The sequence below is a fragment of the Centrocercus urophasianus genome, unplaced genomic scaffold, assembly GCF_019232065.1.
Source record: "Centrocercus urophasianus isolate 14NV4802_14NV808 unplaced genomic scaffold, USGS_Curo_1.0 seq_44, whole genome shotgun sequence".
Classification (NCBI taxonomy): domain Eukaryota; kingdom Metazoa; phylum Chordata; class Aves; order Galliformes; family Phasianidae; genus Centrocercus; species Centrocercus urophasianus.
This window is the reverse complement of record NW_024885022.1, coordinates 1,161,224-1,186,879: the sequence shown is the minus strand read 5'-3', so window position 1 is coordinate 1,186,879 and position 25,656 is coordinate 1,161,224. Positions and strand designations below refer to the sequence as shown.

Below are 25,656 nucleotides of genomic sequence, written 5' to 3'. Positions count from 1 at the left end.
TGGTTCCAGTGAAAACGTATGAAGCATTTAAAGTGAATTTCCATGAGATGGCTGGAGTAAAAGGTCTTTGGAAATTAAAACAGCAAAACCTATCCACCTTCTTGTATCCTCTGAACAATCAAAGATATGTTCAAAGCTGAGAACAGACCTTTTAAATTGTTCCCTTTCCTGTACCTGCAACATTAACCTCTATCATGTCAGCAAACAAAATAGCACCTTAGAGCAGACCTCAAGGACAGAGACTTTCTGAAGAGGATGCTCACCCACATCACATTGAAAGTACGAAAGAAAACCTACCCTAAATACTTTCCTTTAACAAGTACTTGGAAAACATGGCACTGACTTCACTTTGGACAAATGTTGAGAGTGAGGTTGAGAGAAATCCCTCGAGGGATCCCAGTTCCACAGAAGAATCACATATGCAGATTTTTTGGCAGAGGTGCTGTGATTCTGTACCTGTCATTGCACCTGAAAGATGTCCATACCCATTCTAACTCTTCAGCCAAAAATCTCTGAAGATAAGCAATAATTCATCACAAGCACATTCAGAGAAGACCTAAGATAATCTAACAGCTTATGGTGGTATTTCTGTAAGCAAAATGATGCCGTTCTCAGTCTTACTTTCTAGTGAGAGGTGTGAGCCCCTATGAAGCTACCAAAAGTGCCTCTGAAAAACAGATGCATTTACAGCATTTTTTGAATGAGTATTTAAATACCGGTTTAAAAAAAATAATAATAAAAAGAAAGAAAAAGAAAAATCCTGCCACTATTCTACCATCACTGCTGTTCCCATAGAAATAATGGTGGCTGTGCTCCTGACTTCACGATAAAAGCAAAGTTTGTATCCTACCAAATACTTGAAACAGAGTAGTTCAAATTACGAACTACTATTAACTATTACAACTGAGTGGTAATTAGCTCACAAAATTAACTTATTTTCTCAGATCCTACAGAATAACCTTAAAACAGGACACCTTCACCAGAACAAATCTTGTCAGGATTGGGTCCTGTGTCAGAGCCTGGAGGTTATAATCCACTGATGAAGACTGCCAGGAAATCAGAACTTCCACTAAAGGGAGCCAAATAAAAGACAGTGGTTTGAGGAAAGAAACTGAAAGCTACAAATAAGGGCAGAGATTCAAAACTTGAACCACTTAAAGCTCATGCTGCCTGTTTTGAACCGTAACTTCAAAACCGGCTGTCTCCGAACTTTCAGAGGGTGGTTTTCTTCCTGTTTGAAGATACGTAGAAGTGCTTTGGATGCACACACTGTGCTGCTCTGTGTTTTCAGAGAGCCCACCAAACTAAGACTTACCAAAGTTCCGTCACTCCCACAGCCCAGCTTCTGGTCTGAGAGGGAAGACTCGGGCTGTAACTCACAGGGTGCAGCCTTCACACTCCTCCCCTCAAAGAGTAATGCAAACCCAAAAAATAAAGTAGGAGGACAGTTCACATGGAGCATTTTACCTGAATTAAATTTGGAGTGGGCTGTGCATGCCACTAGGACTCCTAGGTTAACACACTTAGGATGAAACTGTAAATTGAATATTAAGCGCACATTTTATCAAATCACATTTTTTCCAGAGAAGGCTGAAGACAGCTTGTTTATTTTTTAATCTGATTCACCGTGTTTACATGTGGTAGGAAAGTCGGTGTATCCTCTGTTCCATCTCCTCGGTTCTATCTGAATGACTTTGATTTTGTTTTTCTAACACTGCTAAGAAAACTATAATGCAAAAATAAATCTATAATCTGTGAAAAGGCACTCTGAAATCCATCAACCAAGTTGTATCCATAATTGCTTTCCTGGCTTATCAAAAAAAGGCTCATTTGCATTATCTGTTATCTTTAGATACTCATCCTGGTCTATAAACAGAGTTATCAATCCCGTTCAGAGGCCAGTCCACAAATTGAAATTTTCTATAGAGGGAATTAGCTATAAACAAGCCCGAGGCAGTTTTCTTTGACAGCCAATGGTAAACCATAGGAAGTAACTTTAATAGTGATTTACAGTTCTTCTCTGGTTTCCATCCAACTTTTCCTTCTCGTGCTTCTGTTCCATCCAAAAAGGAATTTTTCAGATGTTCTAATTTCCCATTCAAGATGCAATCAATCCCAACCCTAGGTGTGTCTAATCCAATTTTTACGGTATGTTCATGGGCCAGCACCAGAAAAAAAGAACTCTCTTTTTATTTTCTTTCAATTGCCTCTGCTGCAGTCACAAGACTTGTCATCTCCTGGTGTGAAATGCACAACAGTAGAAGAGAAAGCAGAGGAGATTTGAGAGAGAGAGGAATGAACCAACCTCTCAAAAAAGAGAGTGGAAAAGAGAAACATGAAAATAACTGATATTTTTTCAAGTATCCTACATATTGAAAGCTTCCATCTGCCAGAAAAATTAATTATCTCAAGATTTTTAAAGCCAGTGCAGATTTTTGAAGTTCCTAATTTAAATCACAATGCACTGTTAGAAACAGGATATTCTGGAACAGACCTCAGCTTCACGCTGCCCGTTTTCCTCATCTGTGCCACAGGGAAGTCAGATCCCAGCCCTTCCCACTCCGTCCTGTATCACCTCAAACGTCACCCTTACCTATGGAGAAAAACCATTTCACGACCACTGACTGTCAAAGGACCCATCTTCCTTTAGGAGCTACAGATTTTTTCCTTTCTAACAGCTTAGCATGTATTCCAGACAGCTCTGCCCTTCCAAAAGACGTGTTATTGAAACTGTTTATTTTTCAGCCTCAATTAGAGAATATTTATCAATTAGTTACTATCTATTTCTCAATTAGAAACTACCTAACTGGCGCACACTGTGGATCTTAATGTGCATCACAGGCACAGCAAAAACATTAAAAGCAGGGAATGTTCCATTTGGTGTAAACAAAGGTAAAACAGCCAATAACCCACTGAAGACATACTTAAATCTGTGAGAGAAGTCGCGGAGGAGAATTACTCCAAGAGTTCAGCAATTAATAAATACTCTCCAGTTTCAGTAGAGACCAATAAAAATTGTTTCCTTTTGCAACAAAGAAAAATACATTTACAACTCAGACAGACCGTGAAGGCTGTCAGCCCTGCTATTCCTTTTCTTTATACATGCACACACGTACAAATATAAGCATGTGGAATTTTTTCCCCCCTGATTGAAAGGTACCCTAATGAGCAAGCACTAATGGATCTGAAGCGATAAGGAAAAGGCGGACATGCAAAATGCTCCAGAACTTCTGTTTCTAATCAATCACCAGAGATCAGTGACATCATTAAAGCCTTTGATCAGAGCTACTCTTTCAAGCTTAAAAAGGGGGCAGGATTGACCCACACCAGCAGAGAGGCTGAGGAAACACCTAGGATACAATTCACAGTGAAATCCGAGAAGTCACCGGCACCCCTCTTCAGAAAAACCACCCCTTCCCACCTTCCTTGAGGAACAGAGCACGCATTCCAGAGCAGCCGAGTACAAACAACAGATTTGCCCCTTTCTCTCATAATCAGCAAACAAGCAGGGAAACGACACAACAAGAGTCTTTTCGATTTTATTCGCCGAGCCTGCACACTCAGAGCACGCTGTACGTTCTCCCGCATTTAAGAATCTTCCAAAGCCCATCAGTACAAAATGAAAAGAAAGAAACTTATTTTTCCACGATGCCTGAGCGGCCATGACACCCACAGCCTGACATCCACGTTGAAAGAAGAAATAATTTTCCGGGGAAGCACCCTCACAGCAAGCGTCCGTCCGCAGCCTGAGCGGCCTTTGTCCATGCCAGGGATTCAGGACTCACTAATCCCACTTCAGCCAAAATTGAGCTCCATTGTTTCCCAGTTCATCTGAGTTTCCATGGCACTTACTAGGACTTAAGTGTTATTTACTCAGTGTGGCTTGTTAAAAACAAAAACCAATAACTGAGTCTTAACACAAGTGCCAGTCTTTCTTGCCTCCTTTGTACTTTAAATAAGCTCGAGGTGCAGGCAGCATTCTATGGTCACAGAGACTTCTTCCATCTAAAAATCCTGCACGAAAGAGAAGTTGTAAACAGACCTTAAAATCATGCCTCCATTGTTTTGGTTTGGCTTTCCCCCCTTCTACAGTTTCAAAAAATCTAACTGATCTTCCTGAGCACCGGCAAAATGTAGTTTATTATCTCCTTCATCAGGTGATCAATGATTTCATTAATAAGACAGATAACAAAACTGTCATATCATCGACACAGTTATGAAAGATGATCCCGGCTTCTTGCTCCATCTTCCAAGGCCTGGGATTCTCTGTGGCAGCTCTGAGCCCATTCAATATTTTCCACGGACAGAGAAAAGTGAAAATCCATTTTGAAACCAATTTCAATTAGGATCCAGAAGCTGTTATCACAGGTGTCGCAGAATGGGCCCGTAAGTGGAAATGTCGCCTATCCATTCTGAAATGAAACCTTATCAGGGGCTACAAAGATGGCTGAGGACAGCCTATCTGTAAATTACTTTTCGTCCTGTGTTAACTCAACCCTAGTTCTGTCATATGGAATTCTTCCCAGCCCCTCGTAATAATCTAATGACTAACTAGAGGCTGCACCAAAACGGCTTTTATTCGGCTCGGGCTTCCCCTGCAGAACTGGGCTAAAAATGCAAATAACCAGCGGCTGCCCGCCACAATCTCAGTTAAAGCTCTCCTAGTTTATTACGGGGAAGCAACAGCCTTGCATTCTGCAGTCTGTCTCCACCCATTGCATTCCTGGTGATTTTTCAATTGCAAACTCCAAGGCCCAGTTATTTCATTAATTCAGCACCCAAGTAGTGAGGCTTTTCTCTCACATCTTTCAGGCTCCTTTTAGCAAATTATCCCATGACGGAGGATTTATTCAGTCAAAGACCTCGGACTTTGAGAGGCAACAAAAGAATCAAGAGACTTTCTGGTCCACCTGCCTGGCGAATGATGAGGCAGGGTAAAGCCTCCCCTAGAGAAACCAATCAAACCATTGTGTGGCACAGTCAGACCTTTTCAACTGTCAAGCCAGGAGAGCAGGAAAAGAGATGAAAGAACTCAGGATGAAGCTACCATTTACAGAACCATGTGGGAATGGTCTCCGAAGATTTAATAATTGGGATGGAACTCAACTTTCTGAAAACTAAAAGAAAGAACTAGGCAAAAAAAAAAAAAAAAAAAAGAAAAAGGAAAAGAAAAAAGAGAAGAAAAAAAGAGAGAAAGAAGGAACAAAAAGAGACTGAGAGGAGGGAAAAACACGACCGCTCAGGACCAAAAGCAACTTTTTTGCAAACGTTTTGCAAAATCCTCTGTTGCTACGTATGAGACTGTGCTGGAAAAGAACAGAAAAGCAAGCACACAACAGGGTGAGAGAGGGAGAGCACAGTTTATAATAGCGGCTTACATTCTAGTGATTTATCTTCTCGTATCAGGAAAAACTCCATCAGTGCAAATCCGTTCTGTTCCATACAACAGAAAACAGGAAACAAAAACAATCACCTTGGTTTGGTATATCCAAACATCTTTAACATCTTTTCCAGCTCTACATGTGCGGGACTTCAGTTTTTGCATTTACACATGGCTGGAAGCAGAACAGTTTTTACATGCACGGAAAGTCGCACCAAATGAATGGAAAGCAGCATATTTTAAGTGGTTACCATGTGCAAAGAATGCACGTAGACAGCTCCTGCATAGCAAGGCTCCAGCTGATGGCAGGCAGAAGATTAGGAACTGCTTTTTGAAAATCTGTCCCCTAAAGCCTCGCAAGTCAAATTTTAAAATCATCTCAACAAAACCCAGTATTTCCTGCGTTCTTCTCTTCTTCAAAGTGCCTCTGTGCACTTGAAATATGCATACATCAGTAGGTCCAGATCACACTTACACAACATTTTTCTGTGCTGCCAGCCTTAAGAGCAAAAACAGAACCTGCAAATTAAATTGTGACCACTTGCAGTATACATCAAAGGCAAAGACATTTAATGGGAAATAAGATAATAACAAAGCAATAAAATCTGTCTCAGACCCCTTACTTGGGATGGCATCTCCCTCTCTCACTTCCCACCACCCAAAATAACGAGATATGACTTGGAAAGAACGCTGAGTGTGTAGTTTTAATATAGAGAGTCACATACCATACCCTAAGCACACTGCTCCCAGTTACTGGCACACACATGCAGGAACTATTCCCACGTATGCAGAAGCTGAGGTTTTATATCTTAAAAAAAAAAAAAGAATAAAGAAAAAGAAAATGAACGAAATAAATAGAAACATACAGAGCAGGAATATAATAAAATGCAACACTGATGCCAGGCTATTTCCTTTTAACTGGAGACAGATAAGAAACAGAAAGCATCATCTAGAAGTGAAAAGATGAATGCCATTTTAAAGCCTGTTAAGTAATTTAATTACTTCAACTGCCTTAATTTACTCAGATCAAACTGTACAGCCAAATACAGCGTCTGCCAGAGGAGTTGCCTGGCTTTAAGTCAACTTAAACGATACTTTAAAAATTCTCTTTATTTACTGTATGACAAAGATCTACTCCACATTGCTCCTTCACTCACAAATTCCCAAGTTCGGTGTCTTCTCAGAACCCTCAGAGAAGAGTCCTTTTCTGCAAGGCTAACACTACCACTGCAGCTTCTGCTTCCAGCAGCTTTTTTCCCAGAGAAAAGAAAAAACAACTCTGAGCTGCTCTCCCCAGTGCTGGGAAGTGTAATGCCTGAATTTTTGAGGTCTGGTGGGCAACACTGGCCTCCTGCAAAGCACAAGCTCCAGAGCATTGATGCCATACAGTACAGATTCATTTTGAACCTTTTTACTGCTGCCTCTCTTTAATATATTTCAGAACCCAGGTACATCTCTAATATGATTTGGTTAGGTGTATGGGTGGGCTTTCATTGGTGGCTTTTTTTTTCTGCTCTTCAGGAAAAATAGAGAAAAAAAGAGCCAAACTTTTCCTAGTTTGTAATTCCCTACATCTAACCTTCACCTCATTCAGGTGGCAAGACTGTGCTAACTAATGTTTTCTGCCAGTTCCACCTCGTGTTATCCAGCAGGATGTTAAGTCATTACTTACTGATTACAGTGATTGCAAGGGTAAGCCACTCAATCATCTCTTTCTGGAACTTGCAAAGGGATACAGCAGGACTGACATTTAATATCCCTTATACTATTAACCACTAAAGGGAGGGGAAAGAAGGGGGAAAAATGGAGGGAAATCTCTGCAGAATTAATGAAGCAATACCATATTGCATTTGCAGATCGTTTGCTTTAGAATAAGGTACGGGTCGGGCTGGCTCACTGAGGAATAACAGTGGAAAACAGCATCAGGCAGCGCGAGTTATTGCAGTTGACGACAAACCCTAATTTGATGACTAAAATTTTATTAGTAAGCATAAAGGACCATGGATGCATTACCCTGAATGAATACGTACTTAATCAGCCGCTCACATCAGATTACCATATACCAAGACAGGCGGTCCACACTTAATTACAACCTCCACAGCTTCGGCTTCCAATACTTACAAAGCCTCAGGAGAGCTTACTCTCCCCAAGACAGGGCATACCTCCGAACCTGGCCACAATTATTGGAACAGAACAGAAGGATACACAAAATCTTTTTACTTCAGCTCTCTGTCCTGATTTTCCAGTACTACTGTATGAGCCCTTTACTCTTACTTTTCATGCTACTCCACACCACCATTACAGATGAGAACTGTCTGGAATATTTGCCTTGCTGCCTATACACTGAAGCTTGTCACTTCCCTTCCAAGATCTGATATGAATGTACTAAAGGCTGTTGTTTCCTCCCTCACCTGAAAATGAGACCTGCGTAGGGCCCCTCCATACCTTCTGATGCCAGCAGAGGAAGCAGGGTCTCCTGACCACTCCATAGGATCAGATCTCATATAATCACTCCGGGGCTCAGTTTGCAGGCCACTAAAGTAGTGCAGGCAATGTTTCTTGATACTCAACAATCTCTTTTGAACCCTGACCTTTCATCAGGACCCTGAGCACGCCAGTCCAACCAGGAGGCCAAGAATGAGCATTTATGATTAACACCTACTTAAAGGTGAGCTTGAAAGCAAGCAGCAGGATGGGCAACCAACTGAAAGTTTAAACAGGAAATACGATTCCTATGGAGTTGCAGGCTGCCACATACTTTCCTCATTCGATCCTTGAAGAACTATTAGGGAAAGAAAAAAAAACAGAAAAAAAAGCGACCTAGATATAGCCAACTCTTCTGAAAGAATCAAAGTGGACGAATGAACTTCCTCTCATTTATTCATCTATCAAGATCCGTCTTAAGTTACATCACCATTAAGATAATAATTTCTGCTTTCTATTGCTTTAAAGCATGTTCCCAATAACTATCTGACTCTGATAAAGGTAGTGAAGTCCACAACCTACATACGTTTATAATTAGCTTTTTTTCTAAGGCAGAGTAACAGGTTAATAAGAAATATCAGATTACACTGGAAAGAGCTCACGGGTCAAAAACTAGACAAAACACATCAAACTGAAAATAAGTGCTTGCCTGTCAGACACTGAACCAGCCTCTACACAATAACTGCATTGTTTCAATGCAACATTAAAAAAATCAGTATAGAGCCAAAAAGTGCAAAAGAGGAAAACATCTTAGTCACTGACAAAGCTCACAAGCTAAACAGTAAGTAAATCAAGGCTGAACACAGTATTATAATCTCCTAATGTTCTCCAAGCAATGCTACGTGGTGCAAATTTGCACTGTAAAAGCATTAATTTATCCTACACAGTAATTCCCTGCACTTACCAGAACATAAAATGAATAACTAATTATATCTATACTGCCAATTCAATTTAAAAAATAAATAAACCGCATATAGCTAAGGGCTGTGTTGGATTTGCGTGGGGTTTTTTTGATCAACACCAAAAAATGTACATGTTACAAAGTGGAGTGTAGTATGGAGATGACAGAGCATTAACATCCCTGCCTAACTTAAAGCAGGCCAAATACCCATAGGAGGGACAGGGGGGCTATTCCTGCACCCAAAATGAGGCATTTGCCAAAGGACTTGCTGAGTAGAACTGGAGTCTTGACCTTAGTCAAGTCACTTGCTGTCACCTAAGCATGCTGCTGATGGCAGCAACAGCTTGCAGGGACTGCAGTGATGGCAGAGAAGCAGGTACAATGCTCAGCCAGCCAGCTCACAAGCAGCCAACACCAAACACGCCCCTGCCAACGTGCACCGCTGGCATCCAGAGCACTTCAGCAAGGCAACTCAGCATGCAGATCCCTGCAGTGCTGAATGTGTTCAGCTAAGACTGTTTTTTTTAATATTAGGGTTACTTAATGCTAAAGAAAGCACCATAATACCCAACAAAGGCCTAGGAAGACAGGCTTCACAGCCTGCAGTAGTAGCTGAAGGCTCCCCAGGGGGAGCACAGAACTAATTTTAACGAACATATTCGCATATACTTCTCCTCAGAAAGCCAATCCATGCACAACTACACTGAAGCCTTTCTGTGCATGCAACAGCTTTCAGGATGATGATCTAAATCAAACACAGACATCACAGGAAACAGAGTCCCTCCAATACCACAAGACTGCCCTTTAATGATGAAACATGGTATGAAATGAGCAGGCCAGACAGCACTGCACTACGGCAGCATGGTGGCCTCATTATTGCAATGTAATTTTGCCATGACATAAAATAAGTATTTATTCGTTATTGCTGCTTCACCAAAGCAGATCAATCTCAACATATCAAATCAAGCACACACGAGCAAACATTTTATATCCTAGCAAAAACCTTTTTTCGTACAGCCTTTTGTGAAAGACCATCTCCATTAGCAGTTTTCTTCAGCATTTTTTCTCCAGCAGTAAAAACAGCAGTCAAGCAAAGAAGCAGTAAAAGGAACAATTCGCAAAGAAAAGTTTCTTCGCAAACCATGAGCAGTTTGGTTAAGATACACAAAATGAAAAACACGGGAGAAAAGATCAAAAGCCTGCAAAGATGAATTCAAAACAAAGTAAGAGAGGTTCCAAATTACAAAGTCCCACCAGGCATCAAAGTGCAAAGATTTTTGTTATTACAAGTTACGATCAGTACTTTTTAGCTTTTTTGATCACATGTGTTCTAAAAGAAGTTTTAATTTGCTCCAGCACTAAGACCTTCCCCACATGTTTGGGCCTGGAGCACGTTTTAATGGCTTAGTTATAAATCTCTGAAATTAAGCGCTGATAATGGAAATGCTGGCAGAGCCTTATCTAACACAGCGCGAGCATCTTAGTGATACAGCAAGAGTGCGGTTAGGTGAGTACAGCTGAAATCTTTCTTGTATTCAGCCATCACAGTAACTCAGAAGTGGCTAATGTAAACTATGGCCAAGCTTGATTATTGTTCGAGCCTACGGGGTGAACTTGCCTTGCAAGGGGCATCCACAGGCCTAGGCCTCGTACCTTTGTTGCAGAGTTGGAGTTAACAATAACTGCCCTTTCTCTCCGTCTTCCCCAACTTATTTCCCTTGCACATAGGTTTACAGCATGCTCTTCAATAACCAGTTTGCACACGGTAAGATTTGGAAGGTTTCCATGCCCAGTGTTCATTTCAAAATAGTTTCTACTAAAAGGTGCATTACCCACTTGTGGACGCTGTTGAAACAATGGTATTTTCTTTGCAATTAATGGTACGTCTTTTCATGATGACAAGCTTTTCATGAAACCCATAACCAACAACTTACCTATGATTCAAGTTCTGAGCACTCCGGGAAACAGCAGAGCTGTCTCTCCAACAGCTATCTCTCAAGTAAGTTACTTTGCAAACTTTGCTAATTAATGCATTGCCCAAAAGGAGGAGCATGAATATTAGACGTGTTTATGAGGAGATATTTGTATGACAGGCAGATGTTGCTTGGCAAGCATAGTGGTCTTCTGAGAAAGACAGCAAAGACCATTCAGTCTTTTCGGTACTTTTAAGGGTATCTTACCTTGTTAAACAGAGCATTCAAATGCAAATCACAACCATTTAATAAATCCACAGCCCTCTGCAAAAAAGAGGCACTGAATCAGCAAAAACTGCATATTTTCTAGGAGTGGCATCTGGTATCAATTGATGGTGTTCCTGTAGTAATACTCTTTCCAACATTAAGAATAAAAGATGTAAACGTGAGGCAAGCTCAAGCTTTCATGCAAATTGGTCCCTTATTACCAGAATTCATTACTACGACAATCACATCTGCAAGAAGTGAACTTCAAAACATTGCAACAGTACAACTCATCCTTAAATTCCTAAAGCATTGGTGGTAGGTTTTGTTTTGGTATGTGCTCCAAGGAGCCTTTAGACCAATAGAAAATTTTTCATGTCCAGGAAGGAATAGAAGTTTTTATTCCTTTAAATCCAACTCTGCATCCCTATGAAACTGTTTACTTGGTTATGTGTGAAAGTAGATTATAAACCCAAACTTTGGAGACTCTGGTGACTTCCCCAAATATAAGAAGATTGTTGCAAGACCGGCTCTCACTCACTGAAAACAGGTAACTGACACTACCTTAAACAAATGCAAGCTCAGGCCCCAGGATGTGTACCACATGAGCATCTCAGTCCATTAACAGGAGAAAATCACAGTGACAAAAAAATGTTATTCATTAGATCTAGAATCTTTTCAACTCTTGAGAGTTTGATGACCCTGACACGCAGTAAAATACACCATCAAGATGCAGCAGGTAGTCAAGAACTAATGCTCCCATTAAGCTGATAGAATCGACAGAGAAAATGATCTGACCAAAGGATTTCAGTACACCGGTGTCAGAATTAGGTAGAGTTTACTCTTAGCTTTCTAATCTAAATGCTTGATGATACTGTTAAACCCAGCCCAAACAGTCGAGGGATGTGTGCCAATATTGAGTTTGAGTACAGACCCCTGACATCAAAGAACATGCATATGTGTTTAAGTGTGCATCTGTTGGAGAAATTGGGCCAACGCGGAAAATCCTATTATTAAAAAAAAAAAAAGCCAACAACACAATGGGGAGCTCCTCAGCTAATGTGCACCTCTGTAATTCTATTGACAGCAACGGATCTACAATGACTTACACCAGCTGAGGATCTAATTTCATATGCCTTAGAAAACTGATGCAACTTTTTCCATAGCTGTTCAACAGTTTCTATATTCTCGTGGGGATCAACCCAAACTGTTAGGTCAGCAGGTGCTGAGTTTGCTTTGAATCTGAAGTCCAGTCACACACAAGGATGCTGGGACTTGTGCCATCTATTTTTTACTGACCCACAGAGATTTCCCTCTAGAATGGCTGTAGGATTCGTGGATTTTGTACTTTACTCCACTTGGACACAGATGTTTCTCTGAGAGTACAAACCTTTCTTCAAGTTATCAAAGTGAAAAACTAACCAGGATCACAAGACCAGATATTCAAGTGAGAATGACAGAAGCAGAACGGGTAGACAGAAAACGTTTTGCCAGGGATCCACGAGGACTCTCCAAAATATGCAGAAAGCCATTTTCCACTTTCAGCAATTATTGGATTAATTTAGGAAAAAAAATAAAAATAAAGCAAAAAAACAATAGTTAATCTGCAGCTATCCAAAACCTACAGGGCCAAACTCTCATGACATTTTTTCAAGTAGTGTTTTTCCTAGCCTGCAAAGGGAGTTTTTCACTAGTATGGATCAATACGCTCAGCCCTCTTAAAACTGCAAAATGAAAGGGCTGGAATTGGGCTCACACATTCTCTGGAGAAGTAGAAAATACATAAAATTTTCATGTGAGGTAATCTCTGTGGAGAATTAAGAAAACTACTCTGCTTTTGCAAATTGACAAGCTGTACGTTCACAATTTTGAAACGAACTCATGGAGGGATACACTCATAGCATAATGTTTTATTGCTGGCTGTTAAAGAACTTTAGGGAGGTTGGGGCTGCACTTTGTGAGGAGCAAGTTTATTTGTAAAAGGAGAAGACAAAAATCCTTTGCCATAAATTTAGACAGGGCTACTTCTGCCTCTTTTGTAATAACTAATAATCTAACTAGTGAAAAAGATTTCAGTGGCAAAATGCAAAGCACTCCTAAGCCCTGCCAGGCTAATCAAGACAATTTCTAAAACGCCAAAAACAGGAACTTCCTATTAAAAATAACTCAGCACATTTACATCTCAAATTAGAACATTTGGAAGAAAAAGACATCACCTGATGCCAAAACAGGCCTCACTGTGTCCTATCACTTTTCCACCACCACCACCCCCCGTATTTGTTTTCTTTAGCCTTTACTTAGAACAAACACTGATCCAGGTGCAAATGCTCACTCAATTCACAAGGAATGCAGTGAACATAAAATTACTGTAGGTTTGGCTGCTAGTAAATTCCTGCTGTTACTCACCATTGGAAGTTGTGCTGGAGGCAACAGCTTTCTCACTGACATCTGTTCGATTGGAGCATTTCACGATGGAATTCTCCACTTTTTTCTTCTCTGTCGTGGTAGAGCTATGGGACTGCGCCTCCATGGTGACTTCTCATTACTTCAGCTCTTCTTGTACTAATACCTGAATGAAACAAGAAAGTCATACACTTTAAATACCACTGGAAAGCTTAGCTCAAGACCTGTCACATCTCTCAGCTGAAGAAAAGCCTGCAGCACGGCTGTATTAGCAGCCCAGAGGACATTTCCAGACGCCCATCAAATCAGGTTTGCATGCATGAATTCCTGAGAAATTTAAGGAGAAGCTAACACTAAAAACAAGCATGTTCTTCTTTAAAAAGAATCAGCATCACAAACCACTCTATTGCCTGATGGGCTGGCCCTCTTTTTCAAACTTCTAGGGTTTTAAAAGATGTCTGGGGAGGGAGTTGGGGGGGGCTGAAGACTTCATCCACAGCACTTACGTCCACAGCACTTTGGAATAATGCAGAAGAAATCAAGCAGACATTCATGTTGACTATAGTAGCCAAATATTTAAATTTCAACTCGCACACTATCCGAACACACTGCAGTTATCCTGTCTATCTCTGCTCTTGTCCTACTTGTGTAAACATCTCTCATTTTGTTTGTTCAGAAATCTAACTCAAACAAAAGTGCATTGGAGCAACACCCTGAAAACCACAGGGAAAGGCAAATATTATTGCTAGTGGCAGTTAATGAGATTGCTTTCTTTTGTATGCAAACTCTGGAAATGGAAGGCTCTGTAGATGTGCCTGTCTGCCTTTCTGGACTCTTCTCAGTGTCACCTCCAGCAATATGTTCATTTTATATCCCTTGGACCACTTCACTTTTTCAAGCACTCGTCAGCAGCTTCACCCAATGCACACCTATCTTCCCAAGCAAGCTGCACATAAAATAGCTGGTAGCAAGCACACGCCATTCCTAGAGCTAACGTCCTCATGCTCTGGTATTTTGAACGTCAACAAAAATTAATAATAAATAAATGAACAGCACTGCAGTCATTAGCTAAATGAGTCTGAAACGGAAGTAAGTTGTGCTGCTCTAGAGCAAGATTTAAAAGAATTCAAATAACAAAGGCTTCAAAACAAGCCACAAACTAAACTGTAATGAAGCGTAATTACATTAGCAACCTGTTTCCTCAATTCTGACAGTCAGAAAAAAAAGAAAAAAAAAAAGGCTACAAAGCCAATTCACCACAAACACAGCTGTCTAGTAAACCTTCCCCTTTTCCACCTCCCTAGTAGGAGTTCTTTTTAATAGCACAATAAAACACTCCAAAGCCTCATTGTTATACAGTAGGGATCAAAGAGGAGCCCAATCACTAAATGAATCATTATTTAGCTAGGCAGCACGGCCAGGGAACTGGACTAGATAGCATAGCCCCACTGCCACTGACCTACTGGTCCAGCCTCCAGCAAAGCATTTGTCCTCCTTTGAGCTTCTTCCTGGCTAAAAACAGGAGTAAGAAAGCTCTGCCTGCCATGACAGAACACATTCAAGAGTACTTCTACCTGTTAAAATGCTACATTATAGCGACCCAAGAAATGATAGAAGGTGACCTCCTTACCATGCAGGGGAGAGCTAACAACAGTCCTCACTTATCTCCTCTGTATTTGAGCATTGCTGGGTATATCTCATACAAGCTTTATAAATAGGACCTTTCCAAATTTCACATATGCTTCCCCTCCTTCACCTTGCGCAAGATAATGCACAGCCAAGGTCAATTCTCATCCACATCAGGCTATTCAGACCATTGCAATGCAAGGGGAAGATGGTACTACTGCTAAGCTTTCCCTCCCACTCAGCTCAGAACATGACCATTCTCTCTACAGCCTTGGTGACACAAGCATTAAAATCTGCCAGCAGCTATTCTCCAGCCACAGCACAAGCTGGTCTTTCAATGTGCTCTCACCTCCTTCAGCTGAGTTATTAGGTATTCCCTAAGAACAGTTTTCTAGGCTCCCTCTGAAGGAGTTTTAAAAGTTCTACGTTTTCAGTTGTGGTTATTTTTCTTCTGCTTTGCCTTTTAAAGGGCCAAGGCATCTGTTGAGCCAGCACTTCCACTTACATCAAAGAATTTGGCTGTGTGAGAGCTCGAAGGAGAAAGCTGCAGAATGTGGCCCTCATTTTCTTCAGCCCTGAGTTCACAGGACTCTGCCTTTTGGCTCAGAGTCACAAAAGGAAATCTTGTACTCGCTACCTAACTAGAAAGGAAGACACCACATAATTCACTCCATTTCACCAGGCCAGCAGTGGCATGAAGCACTACTGAAGTTCATGAAAAGGCTGGCAGGTGTCTACAGCATTCCACATCTCCTACCACTCTCTATCATGTCCATTTTTATGCTGCTGCTGCAGACAATGGTACAGAACACAGCTCTAAAATAGCAGCTGAAGTGGATTTTTGGTCAGAAAATTGCAGAATTGGCAATGTGCTAATATAAACATCTGCTCTTGGTACCTGTTCTGGTTCATGTCTGCTTAGTTTACATACAGGAGACTGTTCTTATTAGTGTCAGCATTGAAGAGAGAACGCTGCGCAAGTGAACTTTCTTCTTTGGTCCAACTCTCTGCATCCCTGGCTGAGTGCTGCATACATTTCCCCTGTGCTTTCCTTCCTCTGCTCTCATGCTCCAAGGTGTCTGCAAGAATTCCAGCAGCTCCAGCTACATCCCAGTGCTGCACCAACTCTATGGCGACAGGCGTGGATGGAGAAGTAAAGGCAGGAAAGACTGCAGGACCAATCATCTGAGATGTGTGCCTTGGTGTGTTTCACCATCTGATATGGAGACAGACAACTGGAAATCAATATGGTGCCCCAAAAAAACCTTCTTGTCACAAACACAAGCTGACGCCTGTGTCGAAAACACAAACAAGATGCACAATTCTTTTAGAATCGTTGTAATTCTGCCCGTTTTTTGTTTTCTTACAGAAATTGTACAGAAATATGAGAATTGCAATCTACAAAAAAAAAAAAAACAAAAGAAAAACAAAAGAAAAACAAAAGAAAAACAAACAAATAACAGCAAGAAAGTCTGGGACAACGTGAAAATTTATTTCCACTCTGGCTGCTAATCCCTATCAAAAAGCATTCTGAAAATCAGCCAGCCTGACCTCATCTGCACATTAAAATACGATGTGGTTTATTTTACAGCATACAGGGCTCCTGCCAGCACGTGGGTCAGTGATTTCCCAGTTCTTGCCCCTAGGCTTGAGACAATATACTTCTATTCAGCAGGGATGAGCTCCTTATTCTGAAAAGCAGAGCTAGTTTCAGTCGGCTCTCCAGCATCTTCATGTGCATATGAATAGCAATGAAACGCTATAAAGGTGCATGGGCAAAAGTCTGAACTTTCATAAGTAAATAGAGAGATAAACATTCCTTCCTGAAAGCAAACATTCATGGCTTTTCCCCATTCAAACACGCCTGAACCTTTTCTAATATCTCTATAGCCTGACCTCCCTGCGCAATTAAATTCCAGACCCCCATTTTAAACCAAATCCTTCCCAAAATTGCAACCTGCCTGCAGGTGTGTCTCTTCTTTTTTTGAACCATGCATGCAAACTTTCACAAATGCATGTTTAGTTGGAGGAAAAAAAATACGAACAAGCTTAATTACACAAGGAAAACTGTCTCTTCCAAATGGAGCATCAATGGCAATACGTTGGCAGTGTATTTGGAACAAAAAATTCTTTCAAGCGGTTTGAAATGATACAATTTCCGCTCCTACGTATGTTGGTCATAAAACTGCGCCTCGCTGTAGTAAAACAATCGTATTAATATAGCGGGGAGGGGAAAAAAAGTCTCTGTGCATTTACTCACAGTGTCAACTAACTGAAATGAGCGGAGCAGCCCTCTCCCCAGAAGAGAAGGAAACATGACCCTTTCTGAGCATTGCACTGCCGTTTTCCAAGGAATCCTCAGCTCTGCCCTGCTCAGCTCCTCCCTGGATTACTTCTCAGACCACTGTTTTCTTTTTTTTAAGCCAATAAGTTCATTTGAAGGACCCGATCACGCACACATCTGTGCATGTAAACAATCTCAATGACCGTTAACAAGACTACCCTGCTTCCATATAAGCTGCCAGGAATCAGCATCTGAAACTCTCAATTTGCATGTTAGGTTGGTTTTAACTCTGCCTTTATGAGGTACATTTTTGAGGAGGTACCTTTTAATGCATTGTTTTAAAAAAAAAAAAAAAAAAAAAAACAACAAAAAAAGCTTCTCGCTGCTTCAGTCGATGCTGCTGCAGTTGTATTCAGTTCATTAACAAGTGGTTTGCATCCGCTGAGAAGAGCTGTCTAAAATAGCAGTGTCACAGCATTCATCATCATTACATCAGCAGTAGGGAAGCTCAGACTGATTGCTATCAACAACCAGAGTGCCCCAATCAGCGTGCAAGCAAACATAGCATGTTTAATTTTTCAGAAATGACTCTGGGTGTTTGGGGTGGTTCATAGGTACCGCTTTGATCCGCACTACTGGAAGTAGTCTTTGGGGACACAGCACATCTTGAAGAGCACAACTGTATGAAAGTGAAAAACACAAGGGGAGGCACAAAGAACAATCAGGCCATTACAGCCTCTCTCAACCATAAAGGACCCTTTATCAATTTTATCAAAACCGGTTACACTGTTCCTTGGGATTATTTAAGCATACAAAAAAAAATCCGTCTTGTTCAGATCCATCCAAACGCAAAATTTACACGAGACAATTTTATGCTGTTCTACGGGAGCTATTTCACACTGATTTATTCAGGCCTGATTCAGGCACACTTAACTCCCAAAACCCACCCAGATCTCAGCACTGCTTTTCACCAAACCTGCTGGCAAAGCTGCCCTGACAGAGGTACCCCCGACAGCACTTGCTAAAAAATACTCGGATATTTTAAGAAATATCTATCAGTTACAATATTAACCTCTTGGAACGCTTCACTGTTTTTATAGCAGCTACAGGAACTCATCTAAATGCTACAAATTTTTGAAATAGTTTCACCTTTTCTCAGTTCCCTGTGAGCTAAATCAGAGCTCTGCAAACCTCATTAACTACTCCTGGGCAAATTTCATTCAGATTCTTCCCCGGTGAGCCAACCGGTCACAGTAAGACTGATATAAATGGGATATTAAATAGGCTTACATTGACTATGTATAAAAACACATCGAGCCACTAATAAGCTGTGGAAGAGATATCTTACACTTCACAGTATTTATCTGTTTAACTTACATGCCTGATTTATAAACGCGCCAGTTGTGAACTTCGCCTAAATCTGTTTGAAATGCAAAGTAAAATTGGAAAAAAGACAAAACAAAATGATTGTATCAGACAGATTTGTTGCTCGAAATTAAAAAATACCCCAAGTTATAGGGCACCACACGTATTAATGCAATCTTTCCAAATTCACTGCTATCCGCTGTCTCTTCCTGTAGGTTACTTTCCTTTGATTTCTTTCCCCCTTAAAGACTGAAAAACAACCAGACCTAAAGCCTGGTTAATGATGATCTGATCTGTTCCTGATAGGTTAAATAGCTCGTGGCAACAATAATGCGGGACCACAAACACAAAGACAATCAGCTAGGCAAAGCAGTACTATTATCATCCTCGTGATTAAGATCCTAAGTGAGAAATTATTCTATGGAGTGCATTGAACTACTGATTAAGTGTAATAATTGCTTGGCTCCCAACTACATTTGCTTACATCTTTCTGATGCAGATCAACCGAACTGCTGAAAGTTATGAAAACATTTAAAGCATACACATACAGTAGTATCAGTAAGGATGAGTAACAGTTCCTACTGAGGCAGCACCTCAGCTTTCTTAAAACACAGCAGCCATATCCTCCTGCAAGATTATCTCTGTTCCTGTGATGATATTTATCCTGTTGTTAAGTAGGAGTCCAATTAAATATTTTTACTATCGCTTCAACAGATTAAACTCTGCATCTGAACTAACAAGCTTTCCACAAGGTAAAAAGTGATTTGTAGCTTCTTATCCAGTAAGTAGAACGTCATGGATAAAGGGACTGAAGGATTTGGGTCCAACTGCCCAACTGCTCAGCTCTCCATCTCACAGAAGCTGCTGTTTGGGGACAGGCAGCACAAAGCTGAGGGTTTCAGAGCCAGAACCTTCAGCACATTTTAGTGGCCTTTCATTTCAGAAACAATATATCCTCAAATTTAAGATCTACACTCCATTTCTTCTTCGAGACTCTTTGGATTTAGTAACCGAAAATTAAAATGAAAAACACAAACTAAAACAAGTCATGTCATTAACACTGCAACTAAGTAGTTGTTATTTAGGTTACGTGGCCGTGGGTTTTAATTTTAATTTTGACCCTCTCACAAACTATCACAGAAAACAGAAAGAATAAATGCTGTTTCTTAAAAAAATACAAAGCGCTGCACATTTTTCAAGCCTCCAAATCTGTAAATATACTGGGAGGAAGGGACGAGATAAGGGTTAAAAACATTAACGCATACTCTTTGCAAAGCAGAACTCCTGCCCAATTAAACCAATATTGGTAGAAAATTAAGAGTAAGCTTATTTTGCAGGTCTACACATCCTTGCACTCTAAAGTCCGGAGCAGGAGAAACCCTAATGATTATGTCAAAGTGCAATTAGCTGTGAAAGAATAAACATGGAGAAAAATATCTCCCGTAGACTGCTTGTAGCAATAGCCTAAACTAAGAGTTCAAGCTTCTCTACTAGGTCTACACTCAGTTTTTGCCCGTATCTTTCTTCAGGAATTCAGTAGCACCAACTCTGAAACAAAGTTAAAGTACAGCAGAGTGGCTGCCCTCTGTATAACACTTGTTTTACCAAACCTGATTTAGAGCATTCATGAGCTCAAGACCTGAAAACACAGGAGTATGCACAGAGAAACACAGTCAGCAAGTCTTGCTGCATTGATAACAAACCCCACAACTTCGTCTGTTGATACTATTATTAGCATTAGAAGCATATATGGTAAGGATATACAACGCTTTCTTCTTTTCTTTCTTGCTGATATTTCAACAAACAGCTTGGTAAAGCAAATTATAAACATCTGTAGCGGGTGTGCTTTGCATTATGATTCATTTGGTTCATCAAATAAGAAGTCCCCAACTGCCACAGAAAAATGCAGAAATACTCTAATTCAGAGCTCTAAACTTAAACACAAATTCCAATGGCATGATCATTTTCTTCACACTTTTTGCTTTATCTCATCAATCCAAACAGATGAAAGTTTCTTTAGAACCAAAACTAGAGCTATATATCAATGTCAATCCATATGGGAACTAAGCTCAAGGAAGAATATATTTCATATACAACCACTGCAAAGATCTGTCTTCTGTTTCCAACTTATGATATGCAAATGAGAGAAGAAAAGATTGTATGTATCCAATATTTTTAAATTAGCATCTTAAAACAAAATTAAAGGTTCAATAGAATGTTCATGAAAGTCCTATGTTGTGATCAGCACTCCCATTCCTGGAATAGTATTTATCTACTTAGCTTACTTTCAACTCACGGGATACCTCAATCCAGAATTTCACATCCTAATCCAAGACAGATGTTTTAACGAGAGAGAGGAAAGCTCACCATAGCCAAGAAGAACTTTAAGCATGAAAAGAACTTTATAAAACATTATCTTCAGTCTTTATAGTTTATTTTAGGTTTTACACCTGTCTCACAGTAGGAGTCAAACTGCATCGTGATTCCTTCAAGTTTTGGAAACTTGACAAAATACAACAGGACAACTCTGACCTGCTGCAGTGTGAATTCCCCTGCAATCCACCATCCATGTTCAAAGCGGGTAAGCACAGAATTATGCAGCTGTCTCACCGTCCAAGCGAAAACATTCGCCGTGAATTGAAAAGCCAAACAAAAGCACACGACCCATTAGTTAAGGATTGGCAGTGCTAGAATTTCATTTTAATTACAGGCAGTTCAGAACAGCGGACGCTGCGCAGCAGTGACGCTAACTTGATCTGTGTTTCTGACTGCTCAGGTATTCACATATCTTATTTAACGAAGGCTCCATTCTCTCAGCAGCTGGATGAAGCGTGCTTCACATGCAGTTGATTTTCTTGACGTTAACAGATTCGTATAGAAAAAGAATTTCATCCCAAGCAGCAAACACTGCTGTGGGGATGGTTCAGCTCTACACCACCAACGAAGTAGCTGGGTCCTCAAGCCCTAACCTAAATATCAGACACCAAAAATAGGCAGCAGCGATCTGAGCATCATTGTAAAAAGGGATTACTGGCCTAGGTAATCAGTGCAGGAAGATAACTGACATAACAGTGGCCAATTCAGCTAACAAATTATTCCATTAGATCTTTGGTTATCAGTGGATTCTGATCTTATCAGTTCTGACACTCGGCAACTATTTGGAGACAAATGTGTTCTTTCCCAATTAGTTTGCCCTTCGTTGCAATCTAAACGATATTGCAGGTGTTTGTAAAAGATCTACGTACTGTCTTGTTTCTTGTTTGGCTCCTAAAAAGAGACAAAGCAAATCAACTCTTCAGATCGGCAGCTAATTTAACACGCTTCCAAGGTAACGCAGGTTCAATTAATTTACACGTACAGTGCACACAACAACAAAACCGCAGTATGGTGCCAGTGCAATCTGTAAGAAAGTTCTCCCCTAAACCTCTGCAGAAAGCGGCCTTAAAAGAAAGCAGGGATTAGAGTGAGCTGGAAGGTAGGGAGGGGACTTACCTCAAACCCAGCCAAGCGGAAATCAGAGCGGTAATTCTACAAGTCTGCGGAGCACACTTTCAGAGCTGTAATGGTGTGAAGAAGTACTGGGCAGCATTGCCTGAAGGCAGCACTAATACACCGATGACTAATGACTGGGCCACGCAGACAATGAATTTGGGGGTTGAAAACTAACAGAAACCGTGCAGCACCTTGACAAATGGGCTTTCAAAATTTCATTCACTGAATAACCTTTAAGCATAAAATTGGCTCAAGTTCTCTCGGGAAAAACATGACACATGTTGTTGGACAATAAGTACTTTCCTTTTTAATTAAAACTATTACGCCAAATACATAAACATGATTACAGCGAATAAAACGTAAAGTTAACTCTTTAACAGCTAGAAAACAAGGCGGGACCTGGAAGCTGAGGTGCAATGCCACCCGTTCTTAAGGGCCAACAAATTCCGGGGATCACTACCTGATTTCCTGAAACTCACCACCGTTTTCCCTTCTTTGACACTGAAAGGAGAATGAGAACTTCAAAGGTATGTTTAATGAGCTGCTACAAATACAATTGGTTAAAAGAGGCTCAGAAATTGTGCACTAAAAGCCACATTGTGCTTAGAATTACAACTGGAAAAGTCTCATTTTAAAGAGCCCGGTCCAAGTGAAGCCCCCATAAAACAAATCAAGCCTCACATAAACTTTGTAACCTTGTGTACCGACAAACACATTAAAACAACAGTTTTAATCACACTTTAAAGGGTCCCTTTTTCCAGTGCAGCTCACCTTCCAATTTGAAAACAGTAATTCTGGCTCTTTTTACAGACAGAGTGAAATATCTGAAGTGTCTCTAAATTAACAAGTACCACTTGCCCTAGACAGCATCGCCCTTAGCAGCTCCTAAAAACTTCAGAAAAGGATCTTAAAACAGGAAGCTTAGTGAGCTCATAAAACTGTTGTTGGAGCCAGGAACACATAGCATATTTAATCTGTGAACTGTGAGAGTCTACAATGATTTCAGCAAGATCTGAGGCATGCCCTCAAGGTTTGCTGGGATCTGGGATTAGGGAGTTGATAAGAACCCTCTACTGCCCATGGACATGTTTTTCTTCTGCAGTTAAACACAAATGCATAGAGACGTTTGACTGCTGCTTGGCGTTACTGCTCAAGTTATATAAAAGCTTTGCAGCTCCTTTTGCTGTCAATATATCAAAGTTAAAAAAAAAATCATCAAAGTGTGAAATTTCATTTAAAGTCTTTGCCAGTCTACAGCTCTATTCCACAGACCTATCAAATAAAAGTACAGATGAAAAATACACTGAGAGAACTTGAAAAGTTTGCAGCAGCACCCATGCCCTATTTTTGTTTATTCTGTCTCATTTTATTTGATATTAAAGTATAACAAATCAATTGCCTTATAAAAAAGACAAAATCTGAAGGGAGGATGTCTATAAAACCTACGCTTAAAAGATGACTTGAAACCACTATTACAGCTGAACCTTTTGTTGAATAAAAAGCTTCCTCTGTAGCCATTTTAGCATTTTAACTGCCTAACTGCAAGTTGGCAGAAAATTTCTTGAATCTTCCAAAACAATCAGAATGACTACAGAAAATGAGTGCCAGAAAAACTTAAGCCTTCTTCAAAGTATTCTTTAGCTAGGGATTTACAACAATTGCATAAAGAAGAAAAGTCTGACTTTTAAGATAATCTACTATAGTCTAAAAGCATTAACATTCCATTACTAAGGTTTTCCTGAGGATTTCATGACTCATTGATTCACTCTTCCTTTAAGTCTGCTGCTTCTTTGCACATTACTGTCTGCATATAGCTGAGTGCACGCAACACTGATCATTAAACTGTTTCCTTCCATAACTCCAAATAAATCCTGCTCTAATAAGCATCAGATTCCTTATTTATCTGGCAAGGATGACAAATTTTTCACTAGCAGTCTGCAAAACAAAACAAAACAAAACAAAAAGTGCCATTCCTTGCTTGAATACATGGTATGGAATTCAAATACGCTACAGAGCACAGGTAATGAAATAGCCTTTCCAAAAATGAGGCAGGAAGTGTAACTGGAACTACTTAAACTTTCAAGGGTCACCATCAAATGCATGCAATTGTCCTGTTAAAAAAAAGAAAAAAAGAAGAAGAAAAAGAAAGGAAAAGAACAAGCAGTCTACAAGATGTGCAAATCATAATGATATCTGAAAACTTTAATGGTTTGGTTTCTCTAGCAACAGTTCCAAATCAGAGATGATTTATACAAACCAATAATTTCTCAGCTATAAAACGTTTTTGCACCTGAGAACGCACAACGTGCCTTTCACAACTGCAGGTTGCTTACAACAGTAAATGCTGTTTTGGCCACCGCACGCATTCTCAAGTCAAAAGCATTACTCCACTTAAGCAGGAATACGCAGGTGATGTCTTTGTTTTGTAGCACTTCCACGGAAGTGCTCAGGAAAGCAGCATGTCATGCTGAACAGCATGTGCAGTTATCTGAACACAACTGTGCAGGCATTAAAGCACCTCAAGCCGTAATTTTACTTCCACTTCCTAGCAGAGAAAGGAATATACATACGCTAAGGGAGCACACTTCTTACTCATTCAGAATCACATAATCCTGCTTTTAAAAGAAATAATCCCCCCCCTTAACGTAGCCTTCTCTCATAGTTGCTATTTTAAAATTGGGCTATACACCAAACTGAAAAGTATTTACACAGGAGCTCGTTAAACCCAAAGCTTCATTATATAAACAAGCTCTCAGGAGGCTGCTTACAGTTTACATTGCTACGCTCATTCACTACTACTTTGAATATATATTTCCTCTGAAATACTGCGCTGCGGTCGCGGCAATTTCTACATGTTAAGGTTACTTTACTTTTGAAATGCAGCATTTGTCTTCCTTCAAAATAATAGTGACACATGTAATTAAGAAAGTGTCAGATCACTATTAATTTTTAATAAAGAGCCTAAGTGAAATAATTATAGGAATCAATCAGTGAGGCACCTTCCCAAATTACAAAGCAAATGCACAAATATTCAAACTACTGAAGGCCAGTTCTGGCAGATTTCAATCCATAATCTGTCCGCAGACCAAATTCAAAACAACCTCGCAGCACAACTTGGCGATTTCCCGTCGTTCAGCTGACTGAAAATGCCTCCAAAACAGGTACTCACACCCCGCTCAGAGGCAGAGCGCCCTTTCAGAGACGCGTTCATTCAACCAGCCACGTTATCTCAAAGGTCTTGGAGAAATCCCGCTCCTGGAGGACGCACAAAAGACACCAAGTCTGCGGGCTGAGGCTTACAAAGGAGCTTTATTGAGCTCTGAGAGTCAGGTGGGGAGGGCAGCGCTCACAGCGGGACCTTCGTGCGGGGCAGGGCAGCTCGCCTACCTGCGGCTACGGGCGCTGCCATCCGCACGGACAGTCAGCGCGAACTCGAGCTGGAAAACGCATATATATCTGCGCTCAAACTGGCAGGAGGCCACGGACACCGGAGGATCGCGTTCAAAAGGGGTTGAAAAGGAAAAAAAAAAAATGATAGTAATAA

The 25,656-nt window shown here is 40.5% G+C and overlaps 1 protein-coding gene across 2 annotated transcripts in view; it reads right to left on the bottom strand.

Annotated features, from left to right (window-relative positions):
* The window catches only part of GLI3 (GLI family zinc finger 3), a 203,873-nt gene that overhangs the window by 177,332 nt on the left and 885 nt on the right, over positions 1–25,656 (bottom strand). For both annotated transcript variants that reach the window (XM_042834226.1, XM_042834227.1), the window contains exon 2: positions 13,349–13,511. In XM_042834226.1, the coding sequence (XP_042690160.1) occupies positions 13,349–13,472 (124 nt within the window). In that variant the 5' untranslated portion in view covers positions 13,473–13,511. The remainder of the gene's footprint in view (positions 1–13,348; positions 13,512–25,656) is intronic.